Genomic DNA, 24,429 nt, shown 5'->3' with positions numbered 1-24,429 from the left:
TCCTTTCTCCCCAGTGCTCAGAGCACGAAAGTTTTCTGCTGTCTTTGGAACTTTGCAAACAATTTGAAGGAGGAGGGCCCAAGGGCTCCCCATCTAGAGCCTTGACAGAGGGCACGGTGTCATTATCCTTTGCTGGGCGGCACAGATGGCTCTGGGGCAGCAGCTCTGCAAGGCCTGCTGTGCAATCTTTATTGATCTTTTCAGTCTATCTATGATGGCAACCTCCATGCAAAATCATAGAAACATAACTCCCTTGTGCCCACGGAATATGGTGCATCTAAGGCTCTTCATAATTTGGTTCCAACCTGTTTTTTTTTTTTCCCCCTGGTGGTGGTGGTGTTTTTTAAAAAATAGATTCCACGCCCAATGTGGGACTTGAACTCAGGACTCGGGATTGAGAGTTGCGTGCTCTAAAGACTAAGCCAACCAGAAGCCCCCAACCTCGTTTTTATTCCACATCCATTGCACATGGTTTGTATTTTAACCTCAGCTCCAGCCTTGCAACCAATACTTTATTGAGTACAAGGTGCTGGGGATCCACTGGGAAGCAAAACAGGCCGGGTTCTTTCCCACTTCTGCCTCTCCAATCTCGATTGAACTTGCAACTCTTTAACAACTTGCAGTCCAGACTACACTTCTCTAACTTCCTTGTTCCTATCCATGGCGGACCTAGGGTGAAAAGGAAGGCTAAAAGGGAGAAGACAGACTGCAAAATCTTAATGTGAGTTGAGGTGCGAAAACTGCGAGGCCCTTTCCCTTACCATTTATAGCAGACCCCCACTCTTTACCCCGTGTCAAAAGGGTGTGAAAAAGGCCCAGGACTGGGCTTGGCTGAGAAAACGGGTAAGGTAGAGAAGTTGGTTTCAGTGAGGAAGGCCTGCCATTACAAAAACCGTTAGAGCTTTCTCTGCCCTCAGGTCTAGGCGTGGGCCCTCCGCACAGCTCAGGATCCCTCGCTCACTCTTTTCAGAATTGGTCCAGGCAGCTCCCCCCACCCCCACTCTGTCTCGGGGCTGCTCTCCCTCCCAGCCGTCGCCGTTCCCGCCTCAGCCCTCCAACGCCCTCAGAGTCCACGGAGGAGGGACGGCTAGCGGGTCCCAACCTCTTCGGGCTCTGAGCTCCCGGACCCGCCCCCCGCGCCAGTTGCCAGGGAGCGGTTGCCATAGAGCTGAGCAGTTGTCCGCGTGCGCAGGCGGAAGTCCCGGATTGAGGCGCCGCCATTTTTGCTGCCCGGACACGGAGCGAGAGGCTGAGAGAGTCGGAGACGCTATCCGCTTCCATCCGTCGCGCAGACCCTGCCGGAGCCGCTGCCGCTATGGATGATCGGGAGGATCTGGTGTACCAGGCGAAGCTGGCCGAGCAGGCTGAGCGATACGACGGTGAGTTGGGGGGGCAATAGGGGGCTGGAATTCTCGGACCCTCTGCCGCCGCCCACAGAGGCCGGGAGCAGGAGACAAAATGGCGGCATCGTCTCCGAGCTTGGTCGGGGACGTGGATTCGGAAAGTGGGAAATGACTTGTGGGCTCCTGGAGCGGCGGGAGGCCCCAGACCCGGGAATTTGACCCCTTTGGCGTCTTCTGCTACACACGCTCGCGGGCCAGGAGGCCGAGGGGAAAGGGTGGAGGAGTTGGTTGTAAAATGGCGGCTGGGGGGAGGGCGAGTCCTGGGGCGGAGGAGGGGGAGGAGATGGCGAGTGCTATCTCCGGGCTAGCGAGCCCCAAGGGAGTATCTGGGCCATCTTCGAATGTGGAGAACAATTGGGTGGGGTGATGGGGGGAAGAAACACCCGCCACATTAGGGAGAGTAGCACCAGGAGCTGCAGCACGGGCGCCTTTCACAGAAATATGGCGGGTGGGGGCGGTGGCTTGTCCCCGGAGGCCCAGTGTGGGGCGGCGGCTGTGGAGTCTCACAAAGGAGAATCCTTGCGAGCGGAGGGCTGCTTTGGGTTTGTGGTGGAGGGCAGTCTTGGGTGAGGGTTGGGGAAAGACAGAGTGGGAATCACTGCAGTTCATCCTTGAGCAGAGGCCCGCTGAGATGCTGCGATCGGATTTCCTTTCTGTAGGCCGACACACCTTGTGTTGAGGGTTTTTTAGGCTTTCCGTTCTAACTCGCCGCCTTCTGGGGAGGTCTAGAAAAACCTCACGGTCCCTTTCCTGGCCTTATCCTGGAGAGCTTGAAGTTCTTGTAATCATTTTCTGGCACCGTTAGCTGGAGGTTCTGGCGGATAGAGCTTTGAACAGGGAACAAGGAGACCATGACTCTGAATCCCACAAATGCCCGTGTCTCAGTTTAACAGTGTGTAAAAATGTTGATTTTCCTATTTACACGAACCATCATGATAAATGGAAAGACCTGTGGGAAAATAAAGTTATTTCAAATAAGGTTTAGTAATTGTATCTTGGTCACTCCCCGGGATTGGAATGCGTGTTTGTTGTACTTCGTTGGGGATCTTAACCTATCCCAGGCTCTCACCCGACGCTTGGGTTTTTGGATTTTGAACATAGGGCATCCCGGCAGATCTTATTTTCTTTTTTTCTCTTTTAAATAAATGGCTCTGTGTACAGTTTTGAACAGTTCTTTGTTCATTGCTTCTTTGCTCCTCTAGGTTCTTTAGTCATTTTTTCAGAACTTGATCCAAATGTCCATTGTGTCCGTTTTAGTGATTCTCAGGCTGCTTTTTAAAATTAACCCCCCCTCACCACTACCTTTAGTTTGGATCTAGGTACTTGAATTACCCCCATATCTGTTAAACTGTAGTATTGTAAAAACAAAAATTCTTAAATGTGGCTTCTGTGCTTCAGAGGCTCTCCAGGGTGAGACAAGGTTGGAATCCAGTGCCATCGATGTTCAGATTTTTTCGTAATTACTGAAGCCACTTACTTTTCAAAATGTTTTGTAGGGCCTTTGCTTTCCTTGAATGCCTGGTTGGTCATGTGTACAGCCACAGGGGTAGTCCCAGGGTATCAAGACATTAGGATTCAGGAATTTGAAAATTAGGCCAGGAACTCAAATTGAAGAAAGGTGTAGTGCACTAAAATTTGTTTTTTAAATCCTTAAATGTCTTTGTATTATTGAACAAGATTCTTGGGAGGGGGAGGAAAATAAGATGGGGAAGTACAGCTCAAGGTCGGATTTGTCTTTATTTCAGTGTTTAAAAGTGAAACAATGTAGGTGTGCTGGTTGTGAAAGTTCTTTCTTTTTCCCCCTTATGCCCCCAGTGGGTTCCTCTCTTAATCTGTTAGTCTCCTTGGGAGGAAACCTGAAATTATATTTGAATGCTTTCTGGTCTGTGAGAATTTAGGTTTTGAGTCAACTTGCTATGATAACCAAAAAGGATGTGGAGGAAGGGTTTTTGTTGTTGTTGTTTGTTTCTTCTTCTTTTTTAAATTTGTTTTAAAAACTGAATTGGAAGCTCATGGTTGTAGCTTCCAAGTGAATGACGGTTTAGTAGTAATATTTTGGGTTTGGGTGTTGAGGAATTTTAATGAAACCCTTACTAGTTATTCAGCGTAGCACTATCTAGAGAGAGCCACATCGTTAATTGTATCTTCTTCAGGATAGAAAGTGGGAGGGAAATAGGATCTATCCGGTGAGGAGGCACTCCACTGTCTGTTGGGCACAAGATAGGAATTTTTTGGAAGGGAAGAAAAGAAAGGCAGTCATCAGGAATCAGCCTCTACCTGTGTCCATTCTTTCATTGGGTACAACAGTTCAGTTTTGTTTGTGGTGACTAAAATTTCCCATAGTTTTAGTCACCGGACAGTATGTGGTGTGGGAGTGGAAGATAGGAAAAGTGAGTTTGAATGATTTGGTTTTGGGTACTTGGATGTAAATATCAGCTTTTCTTGTTTTCTGCAGTATCTTTTATTTTGCATACTCTGTTGAACTTAATACTTACTTGTAACATTAGTTATGTCCTGGGGAATTGGAATCAATTTATATGGATCATTTAATGGTACTAGAGGAAGAGCTAAGCTTTGTTCAGGAAAAGGATGCTGGTGGGTTCCAGATAGGCTAGGACTCTTCACCTTGAAGATTAAATCTAGCTTCTCATCACTTAATAAGTCTGAAGTCTAAGGGATAGTTTTTACAACATTTGTAGCTGTATGAGTCAAATCTATTACCTTTTAGCATTCCTTAACCAAGTCTTACCCTTTATATATATATATAAACCCAATTGGTAAAGAAAAGAGAAGATTTCACGTTTTTCAAATTAGAGGGGGTCAGCATAAAGTACTTCTGGGTTTGTGAGGTAGTTGCTGGCTTTGTCCTTTCCTTACCTTTTCCCTGTGATGATTGCTCCATGTGGGGCAAGAGTAAAGTTTTGATGGTTGCTGTTGATCATTCATTTTCTCTCTGAATGCATCAATACTAGGAAGGCATTTATTTTGAGTCTACTTACTTGAGAGCTGTCCTTTTTAAAACACCAGAACCTTATCTCTAGCTTATTTTGGTAGTCAGTGAAAGGTGGGGAAATGTTTTAAAATAACTCCTGAACACATGTTATGGGAAAAATGGGTAAATAGTAAATTAACTTTATAGATTTATTTGTTTTAGAGAGGGAGGGAGCGAGAGCAAGATGTGATCAGGGGGAGGGGTACAGAGAGGGGGGAAGAGAGACTCCTAAGCAGGCTCCACAGCCATCTAGAAGCCTGGTGCAGGGCTTGATCTCACAACCCTGAGCCGAAACCAAGATCCCTACGCTTAACCGCAATTGAACCACCCAAGGCACTCCAGCAAATTAACTTTAGTAATGAGTTTGAAACAGGTTGCTGTCAATTCTTTACTTAGGTCAGTAATTTTTATTACTGCTTTTTCAGTTAATGGAGTTAACTTTATTGAATATATTTTTTCTCCTGCCTAAACATAAGCTAAATTGGATACTCTGCTCATTAAAGCAAATGCTCTGTTGTGTTTAGAGGTTTTTTTTTAAGCACGTCAACAAATTTTTAAGTAAACTACATCACATGTGGAGCTTGAACTCACCCCAAGATCGAGAGTCACATGGTCCACCACCTGAGCCAGCTGGGCACCCCTACTTTAGACTTTCATATAATATTGTGTGTAATGAGCAAATTTCAGTTCATCTTGTTGGCTTCCCAAACTATGGAATATAATGAAATTGTAATCTGAGATGATGGGAGTAAATTCTTTTTTATTTTTTTTTTTTAAGATTTTATTTATTTACTTGAGGGAGAATGAGTGAGAGAGAGCATGAGAAAGGAGAAGGTCAGAGGGAGAAGCAGACTCCCCAAGGAACTGGGACCCTGATGTGGGACTCGGTCCTGGAAGTCCAGGACCATAACCTGAGCTGAAGGCAGCTGCTCAACCAACTGAGCCACACAGGCGCCCCGGGAGTAAATTCTAAACTACTGTGCACATACCTAGGCATCCTTTTCACCTTTATATGAAAAGGTCTCAACTTGAATTATATGAGGTAGAACACAGAGTCTGAGCAAAGTTTGGATTCAATAAGTATAAGAAAACACACTGAAAGTTTATACAAACAAGCAGGCTTATCATAATTGTCTAATAGCTCGGTCAAGGGAATATGAAATATTGGAAAAATTTCCTGACTTTCACCTGGTATAGCAAGTGAATTTTCAGTCTGGTAACTTAATGTACTGAATTTCACAAATGAGTTACCAAGACTTTAAGAAGTTGAAAGCATGATTTTAAAAAAGGCCTGTATGGGGCGCCTGGGTGGCTCAGTGGGTTAAGCCGCTGCCTTCAGCTCAGGTCATGATCTCAGGGTCCTAGGATCGAGCCCCGCCCCGCATCGGGCTCTCTGCTCAGCAGGGAGCCTGCTTCCTCCTCTCTCTCTGCCTGCTTGTCATCTCTCTCTCTGTCAAAAAAATAAATAAAATCTTAAAAAAAAAAAGGCCTGTAGGCTGATTTTGCAGTAGGTTTTCTTTTTACTTTACCTTTGTGTATTTAAGCAGTAATGACAGGAGTAGGGTAAAGTTTAAATTTTTAAACTGTTTAATGCCGCATTTATATAGAACTTCACTCATGAACCACTTTCACAGACATTTTTACCTATTTAAGGTATCAATGAACTAGATAATGTTACTTCCATTTAATGGTTCAGAAACGTGAATTTGAGATGTGATTTTTTTTTTTTCCCTCTGCCACATGACTGGTAGGCTAGTGGCTAGTAAATGGCAAAGCTAGAACTTGTCTGCTGACCTTTAGCCGAGTACTCTTATTTTCCTAAGCCACTGACAAAAGACCTATGTGTAACTAAATAAGGTAGTACCTTCGGAGTGTGCCTATTTCTTTAGCAGTTACTTCAAATAATGTGTCTTGGTGTTTATGACTGGTAGCCATCATAAATAGTAGATAAAATATTTTCATGCTTTTCTGAAGAAACCTTGTACTTCCAGAACAATCCCACCTTGGGGCACCTGGCTAGCTGAGAAGAGCATGTGACTCTTGATCTTTGGGTCCTGAGTTCCAGCCCCAGGATGAGTGTAGCCATTACTAAAAAAATAATAAGCTTTAAAAAAAAAATCCCATCTTAAGGCACAGTGAATGAAGTTAGAATGAGGGATTTTAGGTAATCTAAAAATGTGTGTTTGCATACTGTTTTCTTGGTTTGTCATGGTATCTGTGCTGGGGTATGGCTAATGCGTGCATTCCTGCAAATTGCTTTTTTAAAAGCAATCCCTTCCCCCCACCGTTGTCTTGATGGATGCAGCCTTTTAGTTAATGGTACAGTCATAACACTTTCAGGAGGGGGAAATGTTGGCAAATAATTTGCAGAGATTCCAAATATTAGCCTAGATAGCTGTCAAACAGAATCTGTTAAGGGGTAGTGAGGAACAGCAACAAAAAGTTTTGTCTGTTTCTGAAATGGTCAAGTAACAATTTGGTACAGTTAAATACTGATATACTCTAGTTGACAAATTGGTTTGCCAACATAATTGTATGGTTTGAGCTCATTAACTAAATAAAAACTAAAACATGTTAATGAGGTTACATCATAATAACTGGGTCGTAATAACTGCCATAATAATTAAAGGGTCATCAAGATTTATCATTCGAATCAGGATGCCTTGAAACGAAGGGGTACCAGTTCATAATAGTGCTGGGATAGCAAGTGTAAACTAGAATTGTCCTTAGCTGCAAACTTGCCTTATGGTTATCATACTTAGAACCATTTGTTCTACTCATCTCATTTGGGTTCATACAAAAGTTTTTTTTTTTTTTTTAATTAAAAGATAATTATTTATTTGAGAGAGAGAGAGGAGAGGAAATACAAGCAGGGGGAGTGGGAGAGGGAGAGGCAGGCCTCTTGCCGAGCAGGGAGCCTCATACGGGGGGCTCAGTCTCAGGAAAGACCCTAGGATAGTGATCTGAACCGAAGGCAGATGCTTAATGACTGAGCCACCCAGGCGCCCCTAGATTGATAACAAAAGTTCTTAAGCTTTGTCCATCCCCTCTACCGCAGAAGTATCTTAGATTCAAGTTCCCTTTCTGAAATGAAGTTCGCGTTTGGCAGAACATAAGAGAAATCAAAGGCAAAGTAAAAGATTTCCTCCTCCCCTCTCCCCCATTGGGGAACTTGAAAAGTCAAGGATAGTTGCTGAAAATAGAGCTTGCTGGCATACCAACTAGTCAGCTTGACTGATAGTGTCCAGGCCAAGTATGTTGGTTTTATGTATGTCTACCTTGAGCTAGATCAGTGTTTAAAAATACTTAGAAGCAGTGTTTGTCCCTAAGCTCAGAACTTTATCCCAGATACGTGTTTATAGTCTCACCCATACCGTGTTAGAACTGTTTTGTTTAGAACACCGAATTCTGTTTTAGAAATATGGCCATGATCCTGGTTTATCTTGTTTGAAATTCAATCTTGAATTTATTGCCCCTCTTCTAGTGATCTAGCTTAGTAGTTGGGCAGATCTGTCATTGGTAGGTTTGTGATCAGGTTAGGATTTTATCCAGCTAAAGTGATAAGAAATATTTTTTTATATATAAAATTTGAAGGAGACACTTTATACTTAGGGTTATGGCTATTTCATACTTTGGCAGATGCAGTAGTGCAGAGGCCTTGGACTTGTCTGGATTCTCTATCTTATAAAGCGGCGATAAAACTTGTGTTGCCTGCTGATTTACAGGGTTGTAATGAAATTAAAGGGTTTAGTAAAGGGCAGAGTATAATACTTGCCTGGTAATATTACTTATTGTGAAAAACTCCTTCTTTCCAGTGTGAAAGACGGAAGTGTATGTTTTTGCTACTGATACACTATGGTTGTATTAGAAGATGACCTACCCCCCCTTTTTGTAAGATTCTATTTATTTATTTGACAGAGTGAGAGAAAGAGAGATCACAAGTAGGCAGAGAGACAGGCGGGGTGGGGGGGAAGAGGCTCCCTGCTGAGCAGAGAGCCCTGTGTGGGGCTCCCCTCCCAGGATCCTGAGGCCATGACCCAAGCCAAAGGTAGAGGCTTAACCCACTGAGCCACCCAGGTGCCTGATGACCTACGTTTTTTTTTTTTTTTTTTTTTTTTTTTTTTTTTTTTTTTTTAAAGATTTTTTTTTATTTATTTATTTTGAGAGAGAGACAGTGAGAGAGAGCATGAACGAGGAGAAGGTCAGAGAGAGAAGCAGACTCCCCATGGAGCTGGGAGTCCGATGCGGGACTCGATCCTGGGACTCCAGGATCATGACCTGAGCCGAAGGCAGTCGTCCAACCAACTGAGCCACCCAGGCGTCCCTGACCTACGTTTTTTGAGTTATTCCTAGCAAGCATTCTCTGGTCATTTTAGTACCCAAGTTATATTTGCATAAAGAAAAGTTAGTTCTCAAAATAAAATCTTTAATTGTAATTCATATGTGAAAATTTGCATATCCTGAAAGTGAATGTGGCTAAATTTAAATCGAAGCAAGATAATCTATAATTTGGCCTTGTTGAGCTGCTATGTAGTATTTTTGATACTAATTTCAGGTTAATACTCAGGAGAATATTCCTGTGTCCCTGGCAGATACAACACTTGTTATATGTGGATTTGGAATGAAAGGTTCCATAGAATAAAAATATAAAGTAATTCAGGGTTAAAATATTTTTGTTAGCGGTCTCAGATTACGGACTAGGAACCTAGAACCAATTTTGTGAATTGTGATTCTAAAGATGTATGGTAAGCCTTGGGTAGTGAGTGGGTTCTGATTAATAAAATGTTACCAGTTAATACTACTTAATCCTTGGTGGTTAGTCATTTGAGGTCTTTGGAAAAGTTATTGTGAACACCTTTGTTTTGTAGAAATGTGTTCTGCTTAAGTTTGTGTGATTAATTGATTCTTTCATTAGTTGATTTAAAAAAAAATTATTCAAGAGGGAGGGGAAGGGCAGAGGGCCTGGGAGACTCCCCACTGAGCAAGTAGCTGGATCCTGAGATCATGATCTGAGCTGAAGTCAGATGCTTAACTTACAGCCCCCCAGGCACCCCTTAATTGATTTGGTTGTTGTTAATAGGTTAAATTTTATGTTACATAGTAAAACTTTATGAAAGTACTACCATGAAAATTTCAAAACATCTTGTGCTCTTTGACAAGAAAATATCCCTGACAGTTATGATACTATTTTTAGATTTTCCAAAAGGAATTCATTAATGAAATTTCTTTCTGTGCAGTATAGACGACTTCCTCACAATTTTAAAACTGTTGAAATTTTGACGAGGTTCTTTTTGTCTGTTCAGAGACTTAGGAAAAGGCAAATTGGTTATAAATCTGAATAAATAGTATAACTTCCCTCTTAAAGTGTATCAGTACAAGGGTTATTTCTGTTCATTCCCCTCTCCCCATATATTCCAAAACAAAATGTTAATGTTTCTTTTTTGTGTCTTCTAATTCTATAGAAATTATGAGAAGAAATTTAGACTTTGAGCTCCTTTTCCTTTTCCCCCAATATATCAGTGTCTTAGGGGGCCAATAACTTACCTGCCAATCTTTTACTTTCTACCTCTATTCTCTTTGCACCTCATCTTTAATTTTTTTTTTTTTTTTTTTTTTTTACTTTTAAGATTTTATTTATTTGACAGGCAGAGATCACAAGTAGGCAGAGAGGCAGGCTGAGAGATGGAGGAAGCAGGCTCCCTGCTGAGCAGAGAGCCTGCTGATGCATGCGGGGCTTGATCCCGAGATCATGACCCTGTGACCCTGACCCGAGCCCAAGGCAGAGGCTCAACCCACTGAGCCACCCAGGTGCCCCACACCTCATCTTTTTTGTTCTATCACAGCTAAACATGTCGACTGCATGAGGGAATATAGTCTTAAACTCTAAAAGGAGAAATCTCCTGTTTTGATGGAGTAAGAGGGAATTCCGCACCTCCCCCAATATTGAGACTGATGGGAGAGGTACATTTTTGCAGTCAGAATTATAGAATCTGGGTAGAAGGTTGTCTTGTTTTTTACCTAACAGGATAATTGGAAGTTCTTTAGAAGGCTTAAACAAATTTTTTTCCTGTTTCTAGGGAAGATAGGAGTTAATTTTACAGTGAGAGGTAGTTCTGTTTAGGGTGGTACCAGAAGAAAAAAATAGTTTGTGCTTGAATGTCGAGATTATTGTGTTTTGAAAAGTTTTAGTATTCAGAGTATTAAAAGTAAGTTCCAAAGGCATTTGACAAGTACATATTGAGATCCAACTATGTACCAGGCACTGTTCCAGACACTTGGGATTCATCATTTAAATTAAATTAAACAAAGGGTCTCTTAAAGGAGCTTACATTGTAGTGAATGTTTAAATACTTTTAGAATTATTCTTCTGTTAGTATGTGTAATAGAGTGAATTATTAACAACAGTGGTATTGAACATAATGCACTATATATACCTAATGCAGCTCACTGTCCCATATCAAAGACTGTAGAAAACTTACAAGTGTGCTTGTTTTTTCTTTCTCTTTCTCTCTTTTTCTTTCCTTCTCTTCTCTCTTCTCTTCCTTTCATAGGCTCCACGCCTAGCATGGGGCTTGAACTCAAGACCTGAGCAGAGATCAAGAGTTGGATGTTTAGGGGTGTCTGGGTGGCTCAGTTGTTATGTGTCTGCCTTAGGCTCAGGTCATGGGATTGAGCCCCACATGAGGCTCCCCACTTGGTGGGAAGCCTGCCTCTCCTCTCCCACTCCCTCTATTTGTATTCCCTCTCCAGCTGTATCTGTCTCTCTTTCTCTATGTCCAATAAAATCTTTAAAAAAAGAAGAGTTAGGAGCACCTGGGTGGCTAAGTGGGTTAAGCCTCTGCCTCTAGTTCAGAATCTCAAGGTCCTGGGATTGAGCCCCGCATCAGCTCTCTGCTCTGCCTGCTCTGCCTACTTGTGATCTCTTTGTGTCAAATAAATCTTTGGGGAAAAAAAGGAGTTGGATGCGTTTGAGGCACGCAGGTGTCCCTTAAATGTGCCCTTTTTTTTTTTTTTTTTTTCTTTAAATAAATAGAGTACTCTTGTCAAGTGGTACTAACAAATTGAAAAGGTTTTAAAAATTTTTCATGGCCTGGGGTGCCTGGGTGGCTCAGTGGGTTAAAGCCTCTGCCTTTGGCTCAGGTCATGATCTCAGGGTCCTGGGATCGAGCCCCATATCAGGCTCTCTGCTCAGCAGGGAGCCTGCTTCCTCCCTCTTTCTGTCTGCCTTTCTGCCTACTTGTGATCTCTGTCAAATAAATAAATAAAATCTTAAAAAAAAGTTAAAAAATGTTTTTTCATGGACTTTATGATTATAAAACTTTATAATTACTGCTAACAACTATATGCCAGGTGCTTATTATTTCTCTGAATCCTCAAGAAAAACAAAAAACAAAACCCTGCATAGTAAATAACACCCATTTTACAGGTAAGGATTAAGAATTTTAGGAAAGGTGACATGTAACAGGTAACATCACTGGGATGCATCTCTTTTACTCCCAGGCTGATAAGACTTCCATACTTGTGTAAACATTAGTCTAAACTGCTTTTGAAGCTCTATTTCTGTTACTTAGATTTTAATTTGATTTAATTATTTAACTTAATTTTTAAAAAGATTTTATTTATTTATTTGTTAGAGATAGACTGAGAGACAGAATACAAGCGGGGGAGTGGGAGAGGGGGACGCAGGGTTCCTGCAGTGTGGGGAGCCCAATTCCGAGCTTGATCCAGGACCCTGGAATGACCTGAGCCAAAGGCATCTGCTTAATGATTGAGCCACCCAGGTGCCTCTAGATTTTAATTTTATAACTTAAAAGTTGCCCCAAATGGTCTTTCGATTTCATGTCTCTTTGTAAATTTTCTTTCATATGAAGGATACAGAAGGGTATGTAGGTTGAGTATATTTTCCAGTGAACAGCCAAAAAGAGATGGTAGAACAAACACTGGACCAGAAGTAATTAAATTTTAGGGAAGGTCTGTCCCGTCCAGATTTTTTTTTTTTTTAAAGATTTTATTTACTAATTTGACAGAGATCACAAGTAGGCAGAGAGGTGGTATTGGGGAGGGAAGCAGTTTTCCTGGAGGGAGCCTGATGTGGGGCTTGATCCCAGGACCTTGAGATTATGACCTGGGCCAAAGACAGAGGCTTAACCCATTGAGCTACCCAGGTGCCTCTCATGTCCAGATTTTATCTCAATTATTCTCCCTTTAGATATGTTACTTTCAGGGCTTGTTTTTCCCATCTGTATATTAAGAAATTTCTGAAAGTTATTTTATGAATTTGCAGGCGTTTTTTTTTTAATATTTTATTTATTTTAATTGACAGAGATTACAAGTAGGCAGAGAGGCAGGCAGAGAGAGAGAGAGAGAGGAAGGATGCTGACCAGAGAGCCCGATGTGGGGCTCGATCCCAGGACCCTGGGATCATGACCCGAGCTGAAGGCAGAGGCTTTAACCCACTGAGCCACCCAGGTGCCCCTGCAGGCGGGTTAAAAAAAAAATTTTTTTTTTGCCTTGTGAGTAGTGGATGGAGAGCTGTGAAATCGAAATTCAGCTCTGGGATTACATCTACGCAGCTTTGATTCTACTCCAGCTAATTTAGCTACTGGTTTGTTGAATAGAAAACTTGCGTTCTCCAAATTTGCATTTATATTTCTACTTGTGTTGAATGAATTATAAAGTTAAACAATATGAAATTGCCAGTTTCCATCATTTTTTTAGTTGAAATGTAGTTAACATATGATGTACAGGTGTACAATGTAGTGATTCAATAATTCTGTACATTGTGCAGTGCCCAGCATGTGTAATTAACTGTCTCTAACCATACTAAGTCATTACAGTATATTTGACTATATTCCCTATATTGTATGGTGACTTTTTTTTTTTTTTTAAAGATTTTATTTATTTATTTGACAGAGAGAAATCACAAGTAGATGGAGAGGCAGGCAGAGAGAGAGAGAGGGAAGCAGGCTCCCTGCTGAGCAGAGAGCCCGATACGGGACTCGATCCCAGGACCCTGAGATCATGACCTGAGCTGAAGGCAGCGGCTTAACCCACTGAGCCACCCAGGCGCCCTGTATGGTGACTTTTTTATAACTGGAAGTTACCTCAGTTTCAGTCATTTTTGACCTACAAAAATGATCATTTTCTAGTAGTGGTTGGAAGGTCTGGAAGGTGAGGCCTCAGTATACCCCAAAAGGCATTAAGGTTTTAAGGAATACCAGGGTTATTGAGGTACTGTACATGAATATTTTCTGAGGTTGGTTTTGCTTTTTTGTAATTGTGTAATTTTTCTTTGTTATTTTGTAATTTATTTCTGTGTTGGCTGATTTATTTATTTTTGGTAATTGATTTTAACCTATTTTTGTTTTCTAGGTCTTTTTTTTCTTTCTCAGGATAATAGATTAAATTTGTCCTATTTGCAGGGTTTTTGTTTCTTTTGCTTTTGTTTTTTGAGATTTTATTTATTTGACAGAATTAAGAGAACAGGAGAAGGGGAGAGTCAGAGGGAGAAGCAGACTCCCCACTGAGCAGGGAGCCTGATGCTAGGCTCCATCCTGGGACTCCCGGTTCATGACCTGAGTTGAAGGCAGTTTTTTGGTTTTTGGGGTTTTTTTTTTTTTTTTTTTTTTAAGATTTTATTTATTTATTTGACAGACGGAGATCACAAGTAGACAGAGAGGCAGTCAGAGAGGAGGAAGCAGGCTTCCCGCAGAGCAGAGAGCCTGATGCGGGGCTCGATCCCAGGACTCTGGGATCATGACCTGAGCTGAAGGCAGAGGCTTTAACCCACTGAGCCACTCAGGCACCCTGAAGGCAGTTTTTTAACTGAGCGTCCCAGCTACCTGGGTTTTTTCCCCCTAAATATTTATTTATTTGAGAAAGAGAAGGAGTGTATGTGAGTGGGGATGGGGCAGAGGGAGGGAGGGGGGGCCAAGGGGGAGGGAGAGAGAGAGAATCCCAAGCCGACTCACCACTGAGCATGGAGTCCCATCTCATGACCAGTGAGACCACAGCCTGAGCTGAAATCATGAGTTGGACACTTAACCATCTGAACCACCCAGGCGCTCCTGTTTGCAGTTCTTTTTTTTTTTTTTAAGATTTTATTAATTTTTATTTATTTATATTTATTTGACAGACAGAGATCACAAGTAGGCAGAGAGAGAGAGGAGAAAGCAGGCTCCCTGCTGAGCAGAGAGCCCAATGCAGGGCTCGATCCCAGGGTCCTGGGATCATGACCTGAGCCGAAGGCAGAGGCTTTAACCCACTGAGCCACCCAGGCGCCCCAAGATTTTATTAATTTTTTGAGAGAGAGAGAAAGGGCACAAAGGGAGAGTGAGAGGGAGCAGCAGACTCCCTGCTGAGCAGAGATCCTGATCCAGAACTGGATCCTAGGACCCTGAGATGGTGACCTGAGCTGAAGGTAGATGCTTAATTGATCAAGCCATCCAGGTGCCCCTACAGTTAATTAATATTAATATATAATTTGTTCTTTTAGGGGTACAGGCTTGAGATCCTTCAATTTTATACAACAGACAGTGCTCACCACAGCGCATATCCTCCCCAGTGCCTATCACCCAGCCACCCTATTTCCCTACTCCCCTCCCATTCAGAAACCCTCAGTTTGTTTCCTGAGATGAAGTGTCTTATGCTTTGACTCCCTTTCTGGTTATATCTTGCTTCCTTTTTTCTTCTCTTCTCCTTGATCCTCTCTTTTCTCAGATTACTCATATATCAGTGAGATCATGTGATAATTGTCTATCTTTGATTGACATATTTTGCTTAGCATAATACCCTCTAGTTCCATCCACACTGTTGTAATTGGCAAGATTTCCATTTTTTTGATCGCTGCATGATACTCCATAGGATATGTATATGTGTATATATATACATACACACCACATCTTCCTCATCCATTCATCTGTTGATGGACATCTAGGCTCTTTCCATAGTTTGGCTATTGTGGACATTGCTGCTATAAACATTGGGGTGCACATGACCCTTTGGATCACTACATTGGTATCTTTGTGATAAATATCCAGTAGTGCGATTGCTGTGTTGCCTCTACAGTTCTTTTGATGAATCACTTTTAGGGTCACTGTGTAGTACAACTTCTGGAGCTATGTAACAGGTACTGCAGATACATTTTGAAAATTTTGGAGAAAAGGTGGCACATAAAATTATTCCCCTCAAAATGAATTTTTTTAAGAAAAAAATTTTTTTTAAAGATTTTATTTATTTGACAGAGAGAGACACAAGTAGGCAGAGGCGGGTGGGGGGGGCGAGAAGCAGGCCCCCCGCTGAGCAGAGAGCCCGATGTGGGGCTTGATCCCAGGACTCTGAGATCATGACCTGAGCCGTAGACAGTGGCCACTGAACCACCCAGGCGCCCCAAGAAAAAGATATTTTTAAAAGATTTTATTTATTTATTTGACAGAGACACAGCGAGAGAGGGAACACAAGCATGGGGAGTGAGAGAGGGAGCCGATGCAGGGCTCAATCCCAGGACCATGGGAACATGACCTGAGCTGAAGGCAGACGCTTAATGCTTGAGCCACCCGGTTGCCCCAAAATATTTTGTTTTTATTTATTTAGATTATTTGAGAAAAAGTGAATACACAAGTTGGGGTAGGGGCAGAGGGAGACAGGGAGGGTAGCAGATTCCCTTCTAAGCAGGGAGCCTGACTTGGGCCTGGATCTCATAACCCTGAGACGATCTAAGCCGAAATCAAGAGTTGGATGCTGAACCAGCTGACCCAACCAGGTGCCTGTAAAGGTTTTAGGTTTTAGGTTTTTTTTGGCTAGTTGTCAGAATAAAGAGAATGGAAAAGACCATGGTGCTCACTTACTTTCTTTTTTTTTTTTAAGATTTTATTTATTTGACAGCGATCACAAGCAGGCAGAGAGGCAGGCAGAGAGAGAGGAAGGGAAGCAGGAGCCCCTCCGCCCCCCAGCAGAGATTCCCGATGTGGGGCTCGATCCCAGAACCCTGGGATCTTGACCTGAGCCCGAGGCAGAGGCTTTAACCCACTAAGCTACCCAGGCTCCCCTGGTGCTTACTTTCAGAAGAAAATTGGTCTTAGCGATATATTTCGTAGTTGGTAAACTGCAATTGTAAAAAGATGTTTGGATTTATTAGATTATGCAGTAGTAATATGCTTCCTTGACTGTAACCAGTAGAATCTCATTTATAAGTTTGGACGTTCTCTTACTATTTTATTTATTTATTTTTAAAAGAGTTTGTTTATTGGAGGGGGGGAGAGTATACAAGCAGGGGGAGGGGCAAAGGGAGAGGGAGAAGTAGGCTCCCCCTCTTGAGCAGAGAGCCTGATGTGGGCCTCCATCCCAGGAGCCTGAGACCATGATCTGAGCCAAAGGTAGCCGCTCAACCAACTGAGCCACCCAGGAGGGCCCCCCCCTTTAAATAACTGGTGTTCTCCCTCTTTCCCCTCCTCCATTGTGAGATTCTTTGTTTCTAGCTTTGAAATCTTAGAAATCCTTGACATGTTTCTTAGCCTTCTAGCTTTCAACATGGTCATTTAATATGTTCAAATGTTATTGAATCAAGGCATAGAGAAATTAAAATGATGAGTATAAGAAAAATACCACTGCTTGTAACTTTTTAATATCCAAGACAAAAGCTTTATAAAGGGCTGGCTAGGAAAGTAGTTCTGGGAAGTTAATGATACAGCAGTATGGCCCTCTGCTTTTTTTTTTTTTCTTTTTACTTTTTCTTTTTTTAAGTTTTATTTATTTACGTAATCTCTACCCAAAGCAGGGCTTGGAACCCCAAGATCAAGAACCAGGTGTTCTGACTGAACCAGCTGGGCGCTTCTGGCCATCTACCTTCTCTTTATGTACCTTTTCAGTGTGTGACCGTTTTTTTTTGTTGTTGTTGTTTTTAAGATTTTATTTACTTGAGAGAGAGAGAGCTCGAGCGCAGGCCCGCACAAGCAGAGGGAGTGGCATGGAGAGGGAGGAGCAGGTTTTCCACTGAACAGGGATCCCAGTGCAGGGGTCTGTCCCAGGACCCTGGAATTATGACCTGAGCTGAAGGCAGACATTTAACTGACTTAGCCATCTAGGCGCCCCCCGTATGTGACTTTTAAAGCATGTAATTTGGGGGTGCTGGGGAATGGTCAATGAGGACCTTGGTTTTTTCTAGACTAGATGCTGTTAGGTCTGTTTTTCCTCTTCCCAGCAATTGACAGATAATACACCATTAACATCGTTATACCTTCCATCTTTTAGACATCTTTGCTGCAGCTTGCTTAGAAATTTGTTGATTTTAGCCTTCCTCATTTCAGAGTGCTGTTTGCCAGGATTTTTTTTCTTTTTAAGATTTTTATTTACTTGACAAACACAGTGAGAGAGGGAACATAAGCAGGGGAAGTGGGAGAGGGAGAAGCAGGCTTCCTGCTGAGCAGGGAGCCTGATGTGGGGCTTGATCACAGGACCCCTGGACCACGACCTGAGCCGAAGGCAGATGCTTAACTACTGAGCTACACAGGTGCCCCTCGCCAATATTTCTTTAGTCATTTCAAATTTACCTTTCCTTTTTTTTTTTTTTTTAAAGGTTTTATCTATTTAACAGAGAGAGAGAGCATAAGTAGGCAGAGAGGCAGGTGGAGAGAGGTGGGGGAAATAGGCTCAATGCTGAGCAGAGCTCCTGATGTGGGGCTCTATCCCAGGACCCTGAGATCTTGATCTGAGCTGAAGGCAGAGCCTCAACCACTGAGCCAGCCAGGCGCCCCTTTACCTTTTATTCTTATCCATCAGACTGCATTAACATTGTTAACCAATTTTCTTTCCTCTGCTTCTAAAAGCTGAAGGAGTTTTGGAACGCTAGTATATGTAGAGCAGTCTATTTTATTTTAGTTTTGTTTGGCTTTGAAGATAATTAGATTAAAAGAATTCTTTATGCCTATTTTAGGGACCTTCAGATCAAGTCTAGATCAAATCACTAATCAAGATGGGATTTAAAGATCAAAATTACTTTTTTCTCTTACTTTTATTTGACATTCAAGTTTTTAAGCTTAAAAATCTGAAACTGATTTTTTCTAAAGTTTACTGACACTTGCGAAGTAGAGGAATTTAGGAGGACAGTCATTACTAAAAATAGTAGTTGATTAAGTTGCATTAAAATTAACTTGAGCCACTTGGATATTTTCCAGCTTACTTATCTTTTCAGAATATTTTCTTTTTTTTTTTCAGTTTAGATGTATTTATATATTTGTGGAAAATTCGTGAAAAATCAAAGGTGGGAAGAAAACTTGTATTAACTGGTGTTTTCTGTGCAGTAGTTTTTTCTGTTTCGTTGTGGGGGGGTTGTTTGTTTTATTTTTTACACGTCTTTATGTCTGGTTTTACTTAATTTTGCACTTATTATTTTTTACATTTGAAAATACTTATTTAAAGTGAGCTGTATGCCCAACGTGGAGCTTGACTTTAGAACCCTGAGATGGAGAGTTGCATGCTTATGCTCCAACTGAGCCAGTCAGGTACCACTGGTTTTACCTAGTTTAAGGAGTTATTGTTTATATATTAGCAATAAGTATTTTATTTTTTATTTATTTACTAGAGAGAGCAAGCACAACAAGCAGGGGAAGCAGCTGGCAGGGGAGAAGCAGGCTCCCCACTGAGCCAGGAGCCTGACATGAGGCTCAGTCCCAGGACCCTGGGATCATGACCAGAGCGGAAGGCAGCCACTTAACTTGGCCACCCAGGTGCCCTTGGTTTTACTTAATTTTGTATCATGGACATTTTTCTTACAACATGAACTATTTGTAAACTTTTTTTTTTTTAAAGAATTTGTTATTTTATTTTATTTATTTATTTTTTAAGATTTTATTTATTTATTTGAACAGAGATCACAAGTAGGCAGAGAGGCAGGCAGAGAGAATGGAGGGAAGCAGGCTCCTTGCTGAGCAGAGAGCCCGATGCAGGGCTCGATCTAGGACCCTGGGATCATGACCTGAGCTGAAGGCAGAGGCTTTAACCCACTGAGCCACCCAGGTGCACCAAAAAGAATTTGTTATTTTAGAGAGAGGGAGCAAGCTGAGTGCTCATGAAAGAGGGGAGGGGTGGAGAGGGAGGGAGAGAATCTCAGGTAGACTCCTAGCTGAGTGCTGAGCCCAGTGTGGGACTCAGTCTTAGAGTGACCTTAGCTGAAAACAAGAGCTGGACACTTAACCGACTGAACCACCCAGGAGTCCCTATTTATAAATGTTTTTTACTGGCTATGGATCTATCCACTAAAAAACTACTGTAAGTTTTTGGTTAGTATATTGCTAGTGACAACTGCAATGAAATACTTCTATCCAAAATAGATTTTTCTGTAATTTGGGCTATTTGCTTAGGAGAGATTCTGAGGAGTGGAATTTATTCATCAAAGTAAATAAACCTGTAGCTTTTGGCTTCTTTGCTTTCACTGTTCTCTGAAAGGATTTTTTTCATTTTACAGTACCACCAATTTATGAAGGTGCAGTGCATAATTTTCTCACTACAAAACTTCATGTATTGAAGTATTTTAAATGTTACTTTGAATGTGAAATGTATACTTTAAATTTTTGAATTACAAAATCTAAAATAAAATGTAAGAAAGTTAGGGTGCTTGGATGGCTCACTTGGTTGGGCGACTGCCTTCGGCTGAGGTGATGATCCTAGGATCCTGGGGTCCAGCCCTGTGTCCAGCTCCCTGCTCAGCAGGGAGCCTGCTTCTCTCTGTTGCTCTGCCTGCTTATGCTCCCTCGCTCTCTCAAGTGAATAAATGAGATCTTTAAAAAAAATAAAAGTGAGAAAGTTAAATTGTACAGCCCCATGAAATAAATACTGATAGCTACTCTGCCCTGCCAGTAGTTAATATTGTTACTGTTAATGGTTTGAACATACTTTGAGAATTTTCTTTTTGCTCAAGTGCTGGTGCATGTATAAGTGCAGAAACACACATCATTTTATAGATACCAACATGCTATTGGTTTAACATGCATTATTATTTTAAATAACACCAATAAAGAAAAACGCTGCCAATCACACCATTGACATAAAATTACTAAGAAAAATCTAGATTTCATTGATGTGAAAAAATGTTTCCTAAAACGGCTGATGCATACATTTGTATTAATTTTTTTGTGGAAACATACATATTATTTAGCAAAATGGGATTTTATTTTTTCCCTCAAACATTGTGAATGTAAAGAAATATTTTGGGGGTGCGTGGGTGGCTCAGTGGGTTAAAGCCTCTGCCTTTGGCTCAGGTCATGATCCCTGGGATCCAGCCCCACATCATGCTCTCTGCTCAGCAGGGAGCCTGCTTCACCTTCTCTCTCTGCCTGTCTCTCTGCCTGCTTGTGCTCTCTGTCAAATAAATAAAATCTTAAAAAAAAAAACAAAAAAACTTCTTTGGGGGCAACTGGGTGGCTCAGTTGGTTAAGCATCTGATTTTTGATTTTGGCTCAAGCCATGATCCCAGGGTTGTGAGATCCACTCTCGGCATAGAGTCTGCTTAAGATTTTTACCCTTCCCCTCTCTTAAAAAAAAAAATCTTTAAAAACAAATTGGATGGTTTTAGCCAGACAACATGAAGGTTAAGGTCAATCTAATCTCTAAAAAAGAAAAACTTCTTAAGGAATTTTTGTGTGCAGCCGGGGTTGAGAACAACTGGAATCAATTGTTTCTCATATGCCTCATTGAGTGTGCTTATTAAAAGTTTAAGCATTTGGTCTGTACTCTAAATTTAATGTGTGTCCTGGTTATACAGCTGGGTTTGACTAGATGACCTTGTAATGTTCCCTGCTGCAGACTATCCTGTCTCAGCTGTTTTTTCAGCAGTTAAGTAATTGCCAGGGATTGAGTTTTAGGATATTGGAAGCTGTGTAGCAGTACTGCATAGCTTCTTGTCTAATTTTTGTCTGTTAAAGTTTTAACAGACAGTGGTTAATGGTTATGGATATAGTTGCCCAAGTGCAGTATTAAGAGTTAGTTACTGCCTTGCAAATGATAGAATGGATATTTAACATAACTCTAGCTTTACTTTTTTTTATTTTTAAAAATAAATTTATTTTAAATATTTATTTATTTGAAGATTTTACTTATTATTTGACAGGGATCATAAGTAGGCAGAGAGGCAGGCAGAGAGAAAGGAGGAAGCAGGCTCCCCGCTAAGCAGAGTCTCCGACGCAGGGCTCGATCCCAGTACCTGGGATTATGACCTGAACCAAAGGCAGAGGCTTTAATCTACTGAGCCACCCAGGCACCTCTCAAAATAACTTTATTTTTAAAATAGGCTCCATGCTTAGTGTGGGATTTGAACTCACAACCTTGGGATTGAGAGTTGGGTGCTCTACTGAATGAGCCAGCCAAGCAGCTCCATATATGTTAAGGTTGAAGTTCAGCTATAAATGCTAATCAGATTTAACCTGACTTTAAAAATAGTATTTATCTTGTTTTGTGGTTGCACTGCATGCCTTATGGTCTAATTAATGTTTTTTCCCTTCATTTTACTCTAGCTTTTTGATTTTTGTCATTTTTTACCCCCTGTGTTGGCTTCTGTATTTTTTTTCTTTAAGATTTTAATTTTATTTATTTAATTGACAGAGACTGCAGGAGAGGGAACATAAGCAGGGGGAGTGGGAGAGGGCGAAGCAGGCTTCCCATTGAGCAAGGAGCCTGATGCGGGACTTGATCCCAGAATCCTGGGATCAGGACCCAAGCCAAAGGCAGACACTTTAATGACTGAGCCACCCACGCACCCTGGCTTCTGTATTTTTTTTTTTTTTTAAAGATTTTATTTATTTTATTTGACAGAGAGAGAGATCACAAGTAGGCAGAGAGGCAGGCAGAGACAGAGGGGGAAGCAGGCTCCCTGCTGAGCAGAGAGTCCAATGCGGGGCTCGATCCCAGGACTCTGAGATCATGACCTGAGCCGAAGGCAGCGGCTTAATCCACTGAGCCACCCAGGCGCCCCCTTTTTTTTTTTTTTTTTAAGATTTTACTTATTTTAGCAAGTGGGAGAGAGAGTTGGTGCCTGTGCGAACAAGTTGGGGGAGGAGCTGAGGGAGAAGAACAGACAGACTCCTTGCTGAGTGTAGAGTGAGTGGGATGTGGGACCTGAGCGGCAATCAAAAGTTGGGTGCTCACCTGACTGAGCCAGTAAGGTGCCCCCAGTCTTGGGCTTTGTAATCAATAGGTATTTTGATGAGTTTTGGGAGTTTCCCCTTATGAATGATAAAAGAATTTATTATACCTCATGCAGAAGAGCTTACGGTCTTGTTTAAGGAAAACTGTGTATAAAAACAATGAGGGACACTTAAGTGGCTCAGTTGGTTAAGCTTCTGCCTTTGGCTCAGGTCATGATCGCAGAGTCCTGGGGTCAAGTGCCTTTTGGGGCTACCTGCCGGGTGGGGAATCTGCTGCTGCTTCTCTGTCTCTCCCCCTGGCTCCTGTCCTCTGTGTCTCTCTCAGATAAAGAAAATCTTTTTTTTTTAAGATTTTATTTATTCATTTGACGGACAGAGATCACAAGTAGGCAGAGAGGCAGGCAGAGAGAGAGGAGGGGAAGCAGGCTCCCTGCTGAGCAGAGAGCCCAACGAGGGGCTCCATCCCAGAACCCTGAGATCATGACCTGAGCTGAAGGCAGAGGCTTTAACCCACTGAGTCACCCAGGCGTCCCCCAGATAAAGAAAATCTTAAAAAAAAAAAGAATGATTATTGCTAAGTTTTTGATACAGGAATTTCAGAAAAGGGAAACTGAAGACATTACAGGCTCTGGTTAATAGGAAAAGCTTTGAGTAATAGAATTGAATAGATAGAATGAATTCATTGGGGTGGGTCAGATTTGGGTAGTGGGAGGAGGAGGTTCTTTCAGATAGAGCATCAAAAGTACAGTATTGAAATTAAGCATATGAGGCTTAAGAATGGAGTTTACAGGGGTGCCTGGGTGGCTCAGTCAGTTAAGCGGCTGCTTTCAGCTCAAGTCATGATCCCAGGGTCCTGGGATCGAGCCTGGCATTGGGCTCCAGCTCAGCAGAGAGCCTGCTTCTCCCCTCTTCCTCTGCTTGCTCCTATGTCTCCCTGTGTTCTTTCTGCGTCTCTCTGTTAAATAAATAAATAAAATCTTACAAAAGGAAAGAATGGAGTATCTGGCCTAGAAAGAGGAAATGGAGTCAGATTATGCAAAAGGTTGTCTTGGGTTTTAGATTCTAAACTCTATTCTTTATGTAGCTCGTTACTGCATTAAGCACATTGTTAACATTCCTCTAAAGGGCTTACATCCTCCTGGATTCCTCCTCCTCCTTTTTTTTAAATCTTGGAAGATAGACAAGCAAAGAAAAGCATTTTAACATATTGTCAAGTTCTCTTATGTGCCAGAAGATTTGCCTATGCACTCTTCATTTTAAATCTAAGAACCTGGTGAGAGATATGTATCTCTTAAGTTGTAGATGAGGAAACAGGAAACAGTCTAATAGAGGTTATATGACATAGGTCAGATAGCATGTATGTAATACCTAAGCCAGAATCTAAATCTTTCTGGTTGTAAAGGTGGTGTTTTCATAGCATGTTGTGTTTCTCACAGTGTGTGTGTCTTTTGGTTCACCTAATAAGAAAGAGTTGAAGTGGTACATATATTTGACAAGAACAGTGAAGCATACTAGAGTAGGACCTCTTTAGAGAGGCTTCCCAGTCCTCCTATTTTCTGTTTCAGAAATCTTGTTTCATGGTACTCAACACAAAGTGTGCTTCTTTTTTATATTTAATGTCTTTATTTTATTTTTTAAAAGATTTTATTTATTCATTTTACAGACAGAGATCACAAGTAGGCAGAGAGGCAGGCAGAGAGAGAGGAAGGGAAGCAGGCTTCCCGCTGAGCAGAGAGCCAGACGTGGGGCTTGATCCCAGGACCCCAAGATCGCGACTGGAGCCGAAGGCAGAGGCCTTAACCCACTGAACCACCCAGGTGCCCTAAAGTCTTTATTTTAGAGAGAGCACTTTGGCTGTGGAGGGGGAGTGGCATAGGGAGAGGAAGAGAGAAACCCAAGC

At 41.8% G+C, this 24,429-nt stretch overlaps 1 protein-coding gene across 2 annotated transcripts in view; it reads left to right on the top strand.

Annotated features, from left to right (window-relative positions):
- Positions 1-1,192: 1,192 nt before the first annotated feature.
- Positions 1,193-24,429, top strand: part of YWHAE (tyrosine 3-monooxygenase/tryptophan 5-monooxygenase activation protein epsilon) — a 59,896-nt gene continuing 36,659 nt past the window's right edge. For both annotated transcript variants that reach the window (XM_059148400.1, XM_059148401.1), the window contains exon 1: positions 1,193-1,379. In XM_059148400.1, coding sequence (XP_059004383.1) covers positions 1,316-1,379 — 64 coding nt within the window. In that variant the 5' untranslated portion in view covers positions 1,193-1,315. The remainder of the gene's footprint in view (positions 1,380-24,429) is intronic.

The sequence above is a fragment of the Mustela lutreola genome, chromosome 15 (assembly GCF_030435805.1).
Source record: "Mustela lutreola isolate mMusLut2 chromosome 15, mMusLut2.pri, whole genome shotgun sequence".
NCBI classification, from domain to species: Eukaryota; Metazoa; Chordata; class Mammalia; order Carnivora; family Mustelidae; genus Mustela; species Mustela lutreola.
The sequence above is the reverse complement of the archived record's forward strand: the minus strand, read 5'-3'. Positions and strand labels throughout refer to the sequence as shown.